This window comes from Eleginops maclovinus, chromosome 18, assembly GCF_036324505.1.
Source record: "Eleginops maclovinus isolate JMC-PN-2008 ecotype Puerto Natales chromosome 18, JC_Emac_rtc_rv5, whole genome shotgun sequence".
NCBI classification, from domain to species: Eukaryota; Metazoa; Chordata; class Actinopteri; order Perciformes; family Eleginopidae; genus Eleginops; species Eleginops maclovinus.
The window spans coordinates 19,120,961-19,137,935 of NC_086366.1; the positions used below are offsets into that span (position 1 = coordinate 19,120,961).

At 40.2% G+C, this 16,975-nt stretch overlaps 2 protein-coding genes across 2 annotated transcripts in view; one reads left to right on the plus strand and one right to left on the minus strand.

The window, feature by feature from the left end:
- Positions 1-7,976, minus strand: LOC134880553 (mitochondrial ornithine transporter 1-like). The gene is made up of 4 exons (XM_063907518.1): positions 5,281-7,976; positions 4,814-4,933; positions 4,070-4,228; positions 1-1,623 (listed from the first exon to the last, which is right to left on the minus strand). Exons 1-4 carry the CDS (start codon positions 5,339-5,341, stop codon positions 1,499-1,501), a joined length of 465 nt encoding a protein of 154 aa, XP_063763588.1. The 5' UTR covers positions 5,342-7,976; the 3' UTR covers positions 1-1,498.
- Positions 7,198-16,975, plus strand: part of foxo1a (forkhead box O1 a) — a 23,537-nt gene continuing 13,759 nt past the window's right edge. The window contains exon 1 of the mRNA XM_063907515.1: positions 7,198-8,144. Coding sequence (XP_063763585.1) covers positions 7,527-8,144 — 618 coding nt within the window. The 5' untranslated portion in view covers positions 7,198-7,526. The remainder of the gene's footprint in view (positions 8,145-16,975) is intronic.

Consider the following 16,975-nt stretch of genomic DNA (forward strand, 5'->3'; position numbering starts at 1 on the left):
ATTTTTATTTGTACAGCAGAAAGAGCCAAAGACAACTTAATATTACACCCAAGATACAAACAAATATAAACAAGAAGCACACAATTTACAAAATACACAAAAATATACCTCAGAAACCATTCTGAGACCAGGTGACATATTTACTAAATTGTACAGATGTAATCCTCCAGATCCTTTTATTTTGACAAAGCAATCCTCTGCAGAGTATCTGATGTATACGTTCCTCGTTATAAAAGTATGTTGTTCAGTAAGAACTTTACTGGATCCTGACTTTCGCTGCTGTTCTTCTCCAGGTGACAACATCAAGCCGGCTCCCTGCTGCTGCTGTTGCTGCTGCAGACCTTCCCCAAAAAACGGAAGCAGACCTCCGGGGCCACTTCCCCCATAGTGTCTATATTTAAATAAAGGATGTTAAACAGCCTGACAAAATAAACTTATTCCTCTGATGTAAAGCTGTACTGTACTATTGGATTTTGAGTTTGGGAGGCATAACAACTGACATCTGAGCTGCTTAATACCATCATCTCTCAGTGAGGGCCTTGAATTGACCAGCACTTGATTGTTAATCACATGACAGCCAGCTCACTGCAGTAGGCGTCATGATGAGTGGATGTACATTTGGTTCAGTTGTTCACCACATCAGACAACAGACTGCATTTGACCTCTTGTAAAATGTATGGAAGTTTATGGGTTTGATGCCACCTTGATCAATTTTTGAGTTTAAGGAATTGTTGTCAAGGGAAAGAAATTACAAAAGCTGAATAAAGACTATGTTCGAGATCTGAAGCCAAATCTGTTATATCACTTCCTCCTATTTTTCTCAGTTTTACTGTTACAAAACTTCATTACAGACCACAAGAGCTTTTTGTCTTTTATTCCAAACTTTAAAGTACAACTTGATGTAATTTCCAATGAATTTAACAAAGGTATGATTTGAACAGATTTTTGGCATACAGTACATGCAGGTTTTTTCCTGTTGCTAGAGGACTCAATTTTAGTGCAACCAGTACCCTCTTGTGGTGAGGAAAGCTAATCGTTTTGACAAACGGAAGGGAATAAAAAAGCAGAAATTGCTAAAGAGGTTTTGGTTGCACGTGCTTTCATAATCTGATTGTTGGAATGATTTTTATTGCATCTCATTTTTTTATTTGTTTTATATTGAATTCCAACTCAATCTTAGGTGAAAAAGGATCAGCTTTTAGTCAGGTTAACAGAGTTTTTCTAAAGTAAATGTAATAATTAAGGTGGCCCAGCAGAACAGCTTTCAGGACATCATGTGTGGTGGTATAATGTTTAAAGCTTTATTTTTTTAAATCACCATGGCCAGCACAGCACAAAATGTGTTTTTCAAATAAATCCATACCAAAAGCATTTTCAGAATTTTCCAATGACATTTAAGCAAACATAATGAAACAATCCAAGTCATCTCATTTTAAAATGACATAAAGACGAGAAAGTGTTTCAGCACAATACTTTTTTGAGTGTTGAGATCCCCCCCTCATCGGTAACCAGCCGTATCCATCATAAACTTGCGACTGAGCTCGTAAGCCAGAAAGAATGCTCCGTTGGCAGGCAAGGTGCGTATCATGGTGGGAGTCAGGCCTGAATAGAGAGCAGTGAAGCCTGTGGGACAGGAGAGAGTGAAGCAGCTACACAGGTCATTCCCTGCTGAGGAGTCAGGCCCCCAGCTTGGCCCAATTAGAAACAAGATTCATCTACAGTGCGTCACAGTTATACCAGCAGTGGCGCATTCAGAGCCTTTCTCTTCAGCTCTCCTTCAAACACACTCATTTCTTTTTGCTTTTGCCTACAATTTATGACAAAAAGAAGCTTGAAGTGTGAAGGTTTGCCTCTATTCAACTATCCTGTTGTGTTAATTTCTCCCCCCTTACTCTGGTGTTCCTGGTCCAATTTGACCATTCTCTTTCAACTGCTCTTACTTTACCATAAAAACCATTAACCATCACTACATTTTATTTAACAACCTTTTAAGCTGTGAATAATGTCTCAGACTACTGGTTTACACAAATAACTGCAATGAATATACAGAATTGACACTGAAAATGTATTCCAAAATTAACATAGTTGTTGATTTGTGTGTGTATATTATCTGATGGATGAACTTAATTTAGGGTTACCCATTAACTTCCTATGGATACGATAGGTGTAAGCAAGTTGACTAAACCGCTCAAAATTCTGTGAAAGTGGTGATCACCAATTTTCCATGTTCAAATACCTACTGTGGAGGACACAATATTTTTAGAGCGCTTTACACCTCCGAGGATCCGCCATCTTGGCATAATTGACGCTCACAAAGTTTGCCAGGTGAGTAAAAGTCCGATACAACATTTCCAGTTAAATACAGTCCATTTATATCCTTTTACTGGTGTCCATTTAACTTGCTTCATTTTCTCATTCACCATGCATAATATTACGGTTCACACAATACCTTTAGCAAATGTTTGTAATCCTGTGTGTGTGTGTGTGTGTGTGTGTGTGTGTGTGTGTGTGTGTGTGTGTGTTCTCCGTGTGCGTGTTGGCCTTCCGGCTCGACCTCTCTCCACAAACATTGGTTCCTACCTTTATGCCCACCGTGTTGATTGGCTCCTACAATATTTTTAGGATTGATGAAAAAAGTTAAACGGTCAGATTCTACCCGAACAATATCGCAAAAACTAACATTGAAATTGTGACATTTGATTGAAGTGCTATCCGAAGCTCCATCCATGTGTTATTATACTTTATAGCTTCATTTGTGACTTGTCAACAAACAGGACAGTGTCAAGCTTTGGCCCTTTTAATGTATTATCTTATAAATGTACTAAATAAATTATACAGTATTAAACGTGTTTCGTACATTCTGATGCCAAGTTATCCTGTATCGCTCATCATCATGGCAACAGATGGTGCAGATGGTAGTGCATGTGGTTGTGACTAAGTACATTAAACATGCAGATAGAGACGTACAGTTACATTAAACTAAATGCACACAGACTGTTAACAGCCCATTAGCACCATTATCATGAACTGAGGAAAAAAAAAAAAAAACGCCTTCTTTAAATGCACACTTAATAAATTCATGGTTTGTAATAGGCCTACATGGTATGTCTCTAGAGAACCCCAATGAAGTATCTAAAAATCTGACATGAATCATGTAAAGAAAACACAAAGAGTGTAAAGTATGCATGCAAACCAGATTACACACAAACACACGATGTTAGAGCCAGTATTTAGATTTTTTTTTAAAAAGCCACCTAATGGTGACGTATGTAGTCTAAAAGGTATAAAGGACTACAATTCCCACTGCGCTACCGTCTAAGTGATAGAAGGGCAATCTATGGAAAAGTTGTTTTGTGTTTCAGAGTTAGACTATCCTTTAACTACAAAGAGGAAGAAAAGACTTCCTTAGTTATTTATGATTTCATTAGAGTTTTGCTTGTTTTGTTTTATTTGCTTTTTAAATATTGTTAAGGCTGATTTTCTTTGTTATTTGTGTAAAAAGTTAGTTATTTTATTATTTTAAACAAACATCTCGCAATATCACCACGATCTGAGGCCAAAACAAGTCAACACAAATGTACGGTAAGTAAAACGAATACAGGGAAAGAAAAATGTGTTAGAAAATGTCTGTTTAAGGCATCTAGTGGCTTGAAAGAACAATAGAGAAGGAAGCCATGACACATGATTTGAAGTGCTTTCATCTTAACCTGCTTTTCATCTTAACCTGCTTATTCAGTGCCTGCTTTTAAATGGAGAGAGAATGCACTCCCTGCCACTATCAGACTATTTCAAAGTCAGAACTGGTTATGAACCAAATGAGAGTTGAGTCCAGAAAGTGAGTGTGTTTGAGTCAGCACTTTCCTTTTCAGAACCGTGGTTTCACAAAAAACAAATTATACAGGTTTTTTCCTTTGCGCACTGATTATAAGGCTGCATGATGTAAACCATTCATCTGTGCAACCTATATTTAAGAAGACAACAGATCAATAGGAGAATGAAGAACTTTTCAGCCATTAGAATCATACCCAACTTTAAGGATTTCAATTTGAGTATGTACGTTCAAACTTACCCTCAGTGCGTATAACACCCATGAAGGTCTTCATGAAGCCCTCCTGCCTCCCAGCGAAAGAGTAAACCTGGATCCTGGACTTCACACAGTCAATTGGATAAACCGTCAACCAGAAACAAGCTCCTCCAAATCCACCGCTGAACATGAGTGGAAGAATGCCTGCAAAGACCAACGTTATTATTGAGGGCAGATCACAAAAATCAATTGGACGTCACAAACTCCAGCAATAATGAAAACAAACTCATGAAAGATGAATGACCAATAAATATCATACCTATACTATCCTTTTCTGTGTCCTTACACTGCGCAAATTTAGTTTATTTAGTCTGACACATTTCATAGGCCCCAAAGAAGCTGAAGTAACCTGGTATCTCCCTCACTATGGTGGATGTCAGTCGTTAGTAGAAACCACAGTTTGAGATAGAGAGTTGCAACAATCTAGAATATTAAAGTGGTTTGGTTAACACAATAAAGAACAATGTATTGGTTTAAAGGTTAATATTTATTTTCAGAATTGTTAATTGATAATATTTTGTTCAGATCATTTTGTTCAGAAATGTATGTTGACCATTGTTAACATTTATGTTAACAATTAACCAACATGAGATGGGCTCCTTTCTCCTCCCTTAACACAAATTGGATCACATCCTGGCAGACACCATAACTGAGGAAAAGCACGGTGTTCTCACTGCCGTTGGCTATAAGGGCTGGGGACGTTCCTTTGTAGAGACCACGTAAGCCTACCTGCTTGAAAAATGGATGTGAAGCAGTGGATGAAGCCACGGTACAGGGTGGGGAAGGTCTGCATCTTCTTCACCTTTGCTGTGTCAAAGGGCTGACCTTTCAGCACACAAGCGGTACCACCTGAGGAAGGAATTCATGGGACACATTATAGAGATTTAATAAGAGGGATGATATGACTCATCAGAGCATGAGTGTTGTAGCCTTTTCAACAATGTTTATTGTTGTGCATCATAGTGTCGTAGCACACAGACCCACAAAGGTTAAAATGTACCTTCAGAATAGGTACTAGACAAGATATACCATCATCTTAATAGTGTTTCAGTACTATTCTAATAATAATATAATAATAAGTGTATTGCCATGGATTACAGTTTAATTATAGTGTCAAATAAATGAAAGGATTAAATAGTTTGACTTATTGGCAAACAGACAGACACACACACACATATTATGCAGTAGTGCATTACCTATTGGTCCAGCTGAGAAGTCGATGATTGCCTGGATTAAAGGATGTGGAGCCATGATCATTTATACGATTCTGTAAAACTGAACATTGAATGTATTTATCAACGTGGCATCATCTCTTCAACACAAAAATAGAATAACTGTTATCGGTTAGCCGGAGTTGGGAAGTAACTAAATACATTTTCTCAAGTACTGCACTTAGTACCATACATACAATGATTCTTACGCACAAATTTTAGGTACTTACTTAAGTATTTCCATTTTATTATACTTTTAATTTATTACATTTTAAAGGGGAAAAAAGTATTTTTACTCCACTTCATTTATTTAACAGCTTTAGCTACTTTCAATCAAATGTATCTCTGACATTTAAACTAGTGGATCAAATCTTTAAGTCATCAAATTATTTTAATATTTTAGAAAAAGTCAATCAGAAATGTGTTTGTCTACAACAGTAAAATGCTACTATATATCAAGAAAGGCCACATACTTATACACACATGAAGGCCAGTTGTCTGCACAATGATTACTTTCACTTACACATTGTGCTGATTATACTTCTGTATTTATACTTAAGTAAGATTTTGAATGTACGATTTTGCTTGTCATTAAGTATTTTGACAACAATGGATTGGTACTTTTGACCAAGTGAAGCATCTAAGTAACTCTCCCTTCACTGAATTTAACACAGATGTGGTTTTGAAGACTAAAGTTACAAGGCAGGAAATGTAACATTTCTGTAAAGCCAATCCAGACACATTCCATACTCCCCCTAAATCTCTTAATATGTGTTTCTTTCACAGACAGCAATTCTGAAAAGATTAGCACTAGTCTATAGCGCGTTGGTCCAAGTGGGCACAAGACGAGCCTTTTACTATAGTACGAGCTATTCTCCTACACCCATATAAATATCTCAATTCGCTAAATGAAACCTATTTCTAGGAACGCAGGACAGTGTTCAGACTCCTTTATATTCAGTCAAACCATGGCAGTGGGAGTTTAATATCTTGCCGTACTTCGCACTCATAGAAACGTCTTGTTAAATCCATTGGGGGATACAACTAGTCGAACCTGCCGCGCGTAAATGTGTGCTTTCTTCACACACGGAGTTGCATCAAACTATCTAGAAAACGGCACAACACATCCGAAAAAATAACATGACAAGTAGGTGTATAATTAGACTATTACATCGATTTAGGCTACTTCCTGACTTTAATATAACTTAACATCTGGTGACTGTTGGCAATGCTGAGAGATTTTAAATCTATGTTATCTTTCTTTAAGTACAAAACTCGGACTGGGTTGGATCTCACTGTCGTCCTGTTGGATATTTCATAGATGATACATCTAGGCAGCTAATAAATAAAGGCTCTCCATGAAGAGATCTTGACGCGGAAGAGATGGCATGCTGGGTTATACAGTATGTTGCATGCAGGCGGTGTCATGCTGTCTTACCTCACAACGACCACAAGATGTCAATGCAGCCCAAAGTTGGCTGAGAAAACCAAAACAACTTGGTCCAAGAAGGACAGCTCCTTCCAGAATCTTTATTTACCAGAGGAAACACTTTTTCCCATTCTTAAAAAAAAACATATTCTTACATATTTATTTTTTTGAGAAAATGTATTTGTGTTTTTGATGTTACAAATATTATACACTGTTAATATCCGTATTTTAAAAAATGTTGCCCTAATCATCTATGTATCCATCCCTAGTTTTGAGAAAATGTATTTAACTTGGTAACTTTAGATTACTACACACTGATTATGGGCTGTTAGCAGCAGCAGAAAGAATAAAAACAAGTTTTTTCTTTATTCCAAATCTTTCAATGCCATTCATTGGCGCTATTCTGGTGTCAATCCAAAATGGGCGGTGTCAGCTGATACTTCCAGTAAGTCCTCACATGCTGTACAACGCAGATAGTCAACAGGCTGTACGAGGCGCAGACGGAACATCACTACGTCTGGATAACAACAACAAAGCAGTGGGTTAACACACCGAGGACACTCAGTGCACTTTTGCTCACAGGAAAATCATTTTTAGAAAACATAACTTTTTAAAACACACATTTAACCGGCTTGGGATGTGACTTTCAGTGAAGACTTTGCGCCCAGGCGGAGCAATATTTTCCCGGACAGATTGATCTGTATTCGCTCGAATTTCATTGGCAAATTTGCGACTTTTTAGAGCGACAGGTCGGTCACATTTACATGACATTGTAACACTTGGCTCCGTCACCCCCTCGACCATGGCGGAAGCGGCGCAGCAGCCACACCTGGTCGAAATCGACCCGGATTTTGAGCCCCTGTCGCGGCCCCGGTCATGCACTTGGCCTTTGCCCCGGCCGGAGTTCATCAACCCGGGCGACTCCAACACGTCCTCCCCGGTTCCGTCTGTGAAGCAGGAGCCCACCGGCAACGACTTCATCAACAACCTCAGCCTGCTCGAGGAGACCGAGGACTTCACGGAGCAGAAGCCTGTTATCCTGTGCGCCGATTTCCAATGTCAGGAGAACTGTGTCCACCAACAACCTCCACAGCAGCTACAGCAGCAGCAGCATCAGCAGCACCAGAACCCGCAACTCCCGCATCATCAGCAGCAGCAGCAGCAGGTGCCTCTGCTCTCCTCTCCGGTAGGCTCATCGTCCTCGGCCGCGGCGGCCGCAGCTGCCGCCGCTGCCCAGAGAAAGAGCAGCTCCTCCCGGCGAAACGCATGGGGGAATATGTCATATGCAGACCTTATAACCAAAGCTATCGAAAGTTCCCCTGAGAACCGACTAACTTTGTCTCAGATTTACGACTGGATGGTGAAGAGTGTGCCTTACTTCAAGGACAAAGGAGACAGCAACAGCTCTGCAGGCTGGAAGGTACGTCTATCTGTTTTGGCATTTTTATCCAGGAGATACAGTGTGCGTGAATCTTTGTCATTTACAGCATGAAAGGTGTATGACTGCTGCTTATGCCCGATAAAACAGCAGCCTGTGGAAATTCTCGTACAAAGTTTTCCATTGGGGTGTTTGTGTGTCTGCGGTCCTCACAGGGTCTTGATTGTTCTTTATGCTATTTTTTAAAAATGTATCTCCTGTGGTATCACTGTACTATCCCCTTAGGGATTGCTGGCTTTTCTGTTGCGTTAAATCGTCTGCTGTGACTATATTGCTTTTTTATTTGTTATCAACATCATCTATGGTTGTTATTGCTATTACACAAGGTCTTCCCCACAAGTGTTTTTGGGACCCAAAAAAAGCATTCATGAGGAGTTAAGTATCTGTAAAGTTGTTAATCATTTGCTCCAAGTCATGGTCTTATGAAACCATGCCCTCCCCCTTTGCATTGTCATCCATCCAGTTAATATCAATTTAGACAAAACTGGCCAGTTACTACCATGACCTGAGCTAGTCATCTGACTTCTCCTTGTAGTATGTAATTTATATGAGTCTGCTGACTCAACAGGGTTTTTTCTACTCTCTTTGCGTCATTGCTTCCCTCATGTGCTCTTCAAAACTGTTGTGAATTTAGGCTTGGTGTTCAAGAAAGCTTCCCTCTATCAGCTGTCACTAGAACATGTATGAAAGATTTTAAGGCTAAATCACAGTTTTCCACATTAGACTCTTGAATGAAGTAGTGTTTGGACGTTTATGTCGTAAGGAGATACCAGAAGCATTCATGTGTCCTGGAAACAGTCCAAAGTGTTACACAAGAGGGGACTTCAAATTTCTGATGTGGTGTGGCAGGCCCTCCCACTGAACACTATTGAAGGGCGTACACCTCCCTTTGGAGACACATAGTTTCAGTGGTGTCTGACAATAAATTGATGACAGTCTATTCTCTCCGCTGGAAATTATATTGAGCCTGTAGTCACACATTGAGAGATTTATTACGGCTTCCCTCTGTTATAGGCTGTCTGGGTTGCAGATGAAATGTAAAGCAGGGGTTCTCTTCCCCTTTCTGAGCAGGCTCCCATGTTTGAGTCATGTGTTGAGAGATGACACATTAAGGTCAGGCACAATTTCAAGTGAGATTTTGTTTTCATTGAATAATGTAGACAGATTCAAAAAGGTATAAACATTTTTTTTTTTACACTGGTTTTGCTCTTTTAACCTATTAAAGTTGACAGAGCACTACAGCAATGCCATGCTCCGTAATTGTCCATTTGACTGCAGTGTTTACAAAAAGCCCAAGACTCATGCTGAGCTGTCAAACCTAGCCCTGTCAGAAAAATGATATGAGAGTGGACAAAACCCTTCAGTGTGGTGAAATACTACTGTACACACGTGTTGCTAGGGCAGTGATGTTATTCAAGTCGATTTTCTCCACTAGGAAAAGTCATATAGTGATTTTATCTTCATTTATCATGATTTTACATTGATACTTTAAAAGGTTCAGGTTTCTGTGTGTGTGTGTGTGTGTGTGTGTGTGTGTGTGTGTGTGTGTGTGTGTGTGTGTGTGTGTGTGTGTGTGTGGGTGTGTGGGTGTGTTTGTGTGTGTTCCTGACTACAATTTAGACTAAACACCAGTTAATCAGGGTGGACGGCTCGTCCAATTGAGGATAAAAGCCAATTCTGGGTCAGTGGTTAGGGTTAGGGTAAGTTTAAAAGAGAAGCAACCTTTATCCGAAGATAGCTTGTGGTGCATAGTTTCACAATTTTCATCATGATACCATATTACATTGATTATTTGGACAGTTCTCAAAGTCAATATGATGCTATCATATGCCCATTTAACACATGAGTTAATTCATATCAACTCACAAAAATCAACAAAAATATAATGTAAATGTTATTTTAGGGCTCTATAGGAAAGGAGTGCTTTAGGACAGAAATGATACAAAAGACAAGGGTGTTTCTTAAAGATGAATATATGTATCACAGTTTACTCTTTGCATTCAGGATATTGGATTGTTGTATCAGACCATGGATGGCTACACTTTTAATGACAAAATAAGCATAAAAGAGGCTGTGTTTATTACTTATCATTCATTTAGTAAACAAAACCAAATAGGATGCATATATAAGAAGTCAATGACGACCTGTATACTTAAAAGTACATTTGTGGAAGCTATGGTTATCTGAATAAAGATTCTGTAGGCAGTGTGTTATAGCAACACCTAAAAACACCTACAGGTTGCGGCATATAAATAAAATCTTACTGATGTTGACTTTAAAAATAGGATGATTATCCTTTACTCTAAAATAACCATTTTATATTGAGAAAGGAAACCATTCACTTGTCATTATTATTATTATTATTATTATTATTATTATTATTATTATTATTATTATTATTATTATTATATTATTATTATTATTATATATAACTATATTGTAGACATTTAAGTATCAGTCATGCTGCATTATATGTACACTAGTAAATATTTCTAAGGATGCAACAGATTCAAACACTCTGAACTTGTTGGTTAGTCTTCATTATGGCCTTAATTAATGGCTTCCTTAATACACAGTGAAGTCTCTCAGTCTCTCTATTGTTCAATCCCTTGACAGTTATTGTGTGATTGGCGGCTTGTAGAGAGGCGCTCTGCCACCGCCTGGGCTCGCTGCTTATCCTGCCATGTTGGGGGTGTAGACTGAGTAATACTGTGGGAAAGCAAAGTGCCATTCAATGCTGCGATGGGAGTTATTCATAGAGCTCCCCACGGTTCCACACAGGGGGGCTATCACACATTGTCTCTTCAGAGCGAGCTTACTTATGAGCCGGGCCAGAGAGGAGCTGACGAAAGATAACAATGTGAAATGGTAATTTAGTGGCCAGACATGTGTTTTTTGTTGAGTTGTTTTTACTTGAATGACCTCCAGACGGTTAATCAATCAGTAGTAATATCCTTAAGTCTCTCAATTTCAAATTTTATAAGACATCTACATTCTTTGAAATTCTCAATTATAGATTGTTTACATCTCTGACTGCCTTGTTACATTCTGTCTCAACTAAAACCACATGAAAAATATGTCAATGGTCTGGCAGACCTCACCCAAAGACAACTTTGCAATAGGACACAATATAAACCACAAAGCAGGAACTTTCTAGAGGAAAACAAACAACAGAAAGAACTATACATAATCTGTAATTGTTATGTGGTGGCTTCTTCTGTGCTGTTACTCAGTAATCACGATGACAGAAGACTTAACACCAATTAGGGCTGCACGATTATGGCCAAAATGATAATCACGATTATTTTAATCAATATTGAGGTCACGATTAATTATCACGATTATTTGTTAGATTTTAACCAAAACATTTTTTATTGACACATAGGCCCATTATAACTGCTTTCACATCCAGGTGCTACATTCCTGCTAATGTACACATTTGTGCATCAAAATAAAATGGGTCTATATCTCGTCCACACTACTGCGTTTTCGTTTTAATCCGGAGTTTTAAAACGAAAACGTGACCATTCACGCATGCTGGGCATGCGCGTGCCGGTTGCAGTTGCAGCATTATAAAATGCAGAATTTACCTGCACAACAACTGCTACCACAGACAACAAGGTAAACAGCGCTTTTACTTCGTTATCCATGTTCACCACTGGTAGTCAAGGCTGATCCGACCCGATACCCAGCTGATCTGACCCGATACCCAGCTGATTTGAATTTTTCCGGGTAAGGAAGGGTCACATGGTAGGAGCGTGACGAATCAGAGAAGGATACTCGTGATCGATAAGACCCAATCAGAAAGCGCTCATGGGTGCCTACGTTAGCGTTTCCAAAAGTCTGCGTTTCTGCCTGTCCACACTAATCAGCAGCCCCGGGGCCTGCAGCGTTTCCAAAAGCCTCCGTTTTAAAACGAAAACCCAGTATTGTGTATTGTGTTGTATACGAGGCTTGTTTTCTCCATCACTCGCTAGAAGCGCTAGATTGGCTTTGGAAAACAACTTTGATACTGAGCGTTCTATGAACCGGATGACACATTTAAAATATATCTCGATCACGCGATTTTGATCGTGGGAAGCCAAAATCGTGATCGTGATTAAAATTCGATTAATTGTGCAGCCCTAACACCAATGCTTTCTAGGTTTCAAGGTACCTCTGACTGTTGAACAGTAAGTTCAGTCTTTTTGAAGTTAACCAGGGATCATTTGTCCATGTGACTGATCTCTCTGAACAGATGGGTCTCTTTCTGCTGAAGGGAACGGGCTGAAGCACATGTCGTTTTCATTAATCTATGATTAAGGCTGTCTGCGCTGTAATTGTTTGAGGCAGTCCTCTGCAGTCAGTCGTGTCTGAACTGAGTCATGACAGCCTCCACACTTCTCAGGCCGTCTGCGACAGTGTGAATTTTGAGGACAGTTGTGCCAGGTGGGACCAGCTTGGAGAATCTCTCAAAGTGGACTGGACCCCGGCCCTGGCACAGAATACCCATGCAACAGGAAGAAGAACAGATGGCCCAAATTCTGTATCATCAAACCTCTCTGCAGGGCTGCTTATTTATTTCTGTCCCATTCCTGTTTCTTCCTTATTTAACTCCAAAAGATGTCATTAATGTAAGTGGTTCAAATATCACACATGCATTACAATATACACTACGCACACTTCCATGCATAGCTGCCAAAAAAATCAGTTCTTCCTTGTATTTCTCTAGTATACATACGTCACCACAGGATAAATATTTGGTTTCAGCCAGTGGAGCTGGATGGCTCAGGTGCTCTTTGATGTCAGTGTCGGGATCAATTTTGGTCTGAGGTTTTTCTCTGTACATGACGCTCTCTTGACCTGAAATTCCTCAACCTACGCTGGTAAACACTCCCACGGGTCTCAAAACAAACTGGGCCGGTGCAGACAAACACGTAGGTCCGAGCTGATTGTAGAGCGACTGACACCGGGGTCATTACCATGTAAATGCACCCGATGACTCCAATCCCTTTCAGTCTTACAGTAAACACTGCAGGTATCACCGATAGGGTCAGGATACGAGATGGATGTTGAATACTGGACAGGAAGTAGCTACTCCACTGGTGATTTATATTCAGAATGCAAATTGTGTTGTATTAATATGTGTGAGAAATCTTTCTTGTGCCATGGCATCAAAGGTAGCTTCGCATTGCTATTTATAGCATAGCTTATTTTTTTATTTCTGTTGCCTATTGGTAAATATTGCCCAGCCCTACTGTACCTGAACATTTCATTGAATGCGTTTCTAACTGCTTTAAGCTTAATTTGATTGATAATTATGTCTTTGAGTCACATTGGACAACTGTTTTTCTTTCCTGATACAATGTTGTTCTCTATACATGCAGAGGTGTAATTGCTGTGTGTTATCTTAAATGTTTGTTTTCCTTGTAAACCCTAGGATTAAAGTTTAAAGAAATACAGAAGCTGAGACGTTTTAATCCTTACTTTCACAAAGCTGGTTGCACTTAATCACCAATCAGAAACTGTTTGTTTCTCTGTGTCTGAGTGTGTATAAGAAGGACAGGGAGCTGGAAAGAACAACAGTCCTCCTGTCCCTACTGTTCCAACACACACACACACACACACACACACACACACACACACACACACACACACACACACACACACACACACACACACACACACACACACACACACACACACACCTCTCACCCCCCTCGAGGAGTCTAACCTTGGCATTGCCCCAAGACATGAGGGGCAGCTGTGTTTCTCAGGCAAAGAGCTGGAGGAGCTCTCCTCACCCTCCTCTCCATTCCCTGCCTGCGCGGCCTGCCTCTCCATTCCTGGTTTTCTGCCTTTGCACAAAGCAGGGCACACTTAGTGTTGTGAAGAGTCACTGCCCCCCTCCCTCAGTTAAATCCCAAGGAGCTAACCACTTACTGTCTTCCGAGAAAAATTAAGAGATAAAGGGATTGAAAGAGAGAGAGCTGCAGAGACCCAGAATGCTCTAAGTTCAGACTGGGTGACACTTGTTAGGAGTTGCATAACACGACATTTACTGGAATCAGGGAGCCGCAGGCCAAAGTCTGGTGCCACTGGTTAGTCAGCGGAACTGTGAGGCACTGTGTGAGAGATATGTGGGACGCTAGTCTCCTGTGTGTGTGTGTGTGTGTGTGTGTGTGTGTGTGTGTGTGTGTGTGTGTGTGTGTGTGTGTGTGTGTGTGTGTGTGTGTGTGTGTGTGTGTGTGTGTGTGTGTGTGTTTGTGTGTAACCTGGGCCTCATAATTAAAGCCCTGCTGCTGGCAGATGCTTAGACACGATGGCAGACAGACAGGCAGGCCGACACAAGGAACATTCCTGCACAGGCTTTTATACCTTTTTTTTATTTTTTATGTGGTGTGATATCATGAGTATCCTTCTCTCCCCATCTGATTTTAATCCAGTATCTCCTTACAAGTGTTAGTGCTGTCGTTCACTTGTGATGGAGCCTGAGGCAGAGCTGTTGGGGAGGCGGGGTTGGAGTAAACGCTAGTGTGTTCGCTCTATGGTTCTTGACTGCGAAACACTCACATTTTTGGCTTCATGTGCCAATGAACCACTTCAATAGGGATGAACTAGGGCCCTGCCTCCAACACAGGGTGTCATACAGCAGCTGTGAGTATTGGTAAACTCTCTGTGTAAGATTTCTTGATGCACACTTGGACTGAATCAATGATTATATTCTTATCGTCAGTCAACATATTGATTATTTTCTTTCTATAAATGGACACATTTTTGAGTTCATAGAATTAAATTAAAATAAAAACAGAAAACTTCCAAATTTTGGAACACATCGACTATTACATTTTCATTTAAATGAAACAAATACATTTCTCGATTTTGAGAACGGTTAATGTTTGTATATTTTTCTTTCGATTAATTATTCAAATAGTCATAATGTTATGATGATCCATGAGCTGTTACACTGCCTAAAATTGTTGTCATGTTTGAAGTAATGTAACTGTGCCCATCCACATTTGATTTGATTGGCAATCGTGTGAAATTAATAGCCCCACAAATTATTTCACAACATCATGCTGTCCTTCTGACCTGCTCCACATTTGTTTACGTCTCGTCTTTGTCTGTCTCTCATTCCCTGTGCCAAGAAAATCTTTTAATATTAACGACTCAAACCTCAACAGACTGAAATAAAAAAGAGCCAAGAAGCAGGTCAGTGTGGCTCGGCTGAGATATCAAATTATGTTTACGTCTGCTTGTGTGTGGCACACTCTTATTCACAGATCTAGCCATGCTTATAATTTGAGCATGATCTTTCAAAATGATGACAACTGAGCTAAGGAATATAATAAATATTTTACAAGTTATATTTTATTAACCTTAGTGAGTGTCACACCTGGTTCTACAGCTGGTTACTTCACCATTAAAGTGCCTTTAACTGTCGGGAAAGAACCCAGGAAAAACCTCAAATAAAGTGCCTCTTTCATTTTGTGAATTCAAACAAATCATGTCAAGAGTGTACACGGGTGTTTTCCACCCACCTCAAATACTGGCATCAAACAACCGTGCAGCACTCCTGCCAGTGTTTTGTCAGTTGTTTTTCTGGCTGCGCACCAGAGGACAGATCATTCAGTGAGTTTGGAGTTCAGTAACTGCACAGAGGGTGGAAGTGATACCGAATAGCTAGCAGCCGAGACTAAAGCCTCATTCAACAGGGCAGATGAGAGGTGCCCACGCAGGCTCTGGAGTAGGAAACTAAATTTAGTTGACATCCAGCGGCATGGTCAGGTAAACAGTCATTGGGGATGACTCAGATTGTTTTGTTTTCCTCAGTGGGGATTTGGTAGTAGCGAGCCGAGAGCATGTGATCGTTTTGGCAGAGGGTTTGCCCAGGCGCTGAAGTTTGTTTCACAGACTACGCTGTTGCTCTGTGTGCCACCACAACTTCCTGTCAGTCGGAACTTTAAGAAAATTCTGCCTTTTGGATTAATAGAATAAACACATCTTTGTTTTACAGTGTGAGAAGACTGACTGTGTTGATTTTGAAACATTTGGCCATGCGAAATGAAAGAATGCTTTTTCTTAAAAAATCTTGTGTCCTATTGATTTCTTGTGGCTTCTGTGTGTGAACCAGAAGCAGACCCACAGAGGGAGCGAGTAGAGCAAAACTTTTATGGGACTGCTCACTGCCGAGGGCCCCAGACCACAGGCATTACCCAGACCCACATTGTTGTGCAATTCCCGCCCTAAAGCGATTATGCACGGTGCCTGTCAGACTGGCCGGGCATTATCACACAATCACACATGCATTCAGGCATGTGTGATTGTGTTCACATCCATGAGTGCTCACAAGAGCCCTGTAGCTGGCTGGCCTGGGTGGAAATTTAAATGCGCACTTTAAACAGAAGCGCGGTTATGACTGTGCGTCAAACAGCGGGTCCACAGCTCCTGTTGTCACGGGAACTAATAGTTTGTTTTAAGGTTAAAGTGTTTAACAGCGAAACAGAACTGCTTCAGCCTGGGATGTTTTTATTTTATCATCCTGACTAAAAGCTGGGCGGACACAATGTAGATTTCCTGACATTATTTATATTTCTCTGTGGTACTGCTAGATATATAATGTACTGTACGTTCAGGCATCGTCATCCTAAGTTTCCAAGTGGCTGTGTTGGATTCTTGGAAATGCAGCAGTACCAATCCGGAAGTTCGGACATGTAGCTACATGTAGTCTCATATTTCCCTCAACGCATCTTTTTTATGTCCTGATTGAAGTAATAGACAGGTGAGATATAGCGCTAAAGAAATGCTGACGTCACTGGGGTTTTTCAGGTCAT

Coding starts and splice junctions, on each gene's coding strand:
- LOC134880553 (XM_063907518.1), bottom strand. CDS start 5,341: ATGATCATGGCTCCACATCCTTTAATCCAGGCAATCATCGACTTCTCA. Junction 4,934..5,280: donor CTTCTCAGCTGGACCAATAG/GTAATGCACTAC, acceptor TTCCTTCCTCAG/GTGGTACCGCTTGTGTGCTG. Junction 4,229..4,813: donor CACATCCATTTTTCAAGCAG/GTAGGCTTACGT, acceptor TGGTCTTTGCAG/GCATTCTTCCACTCATGTTC.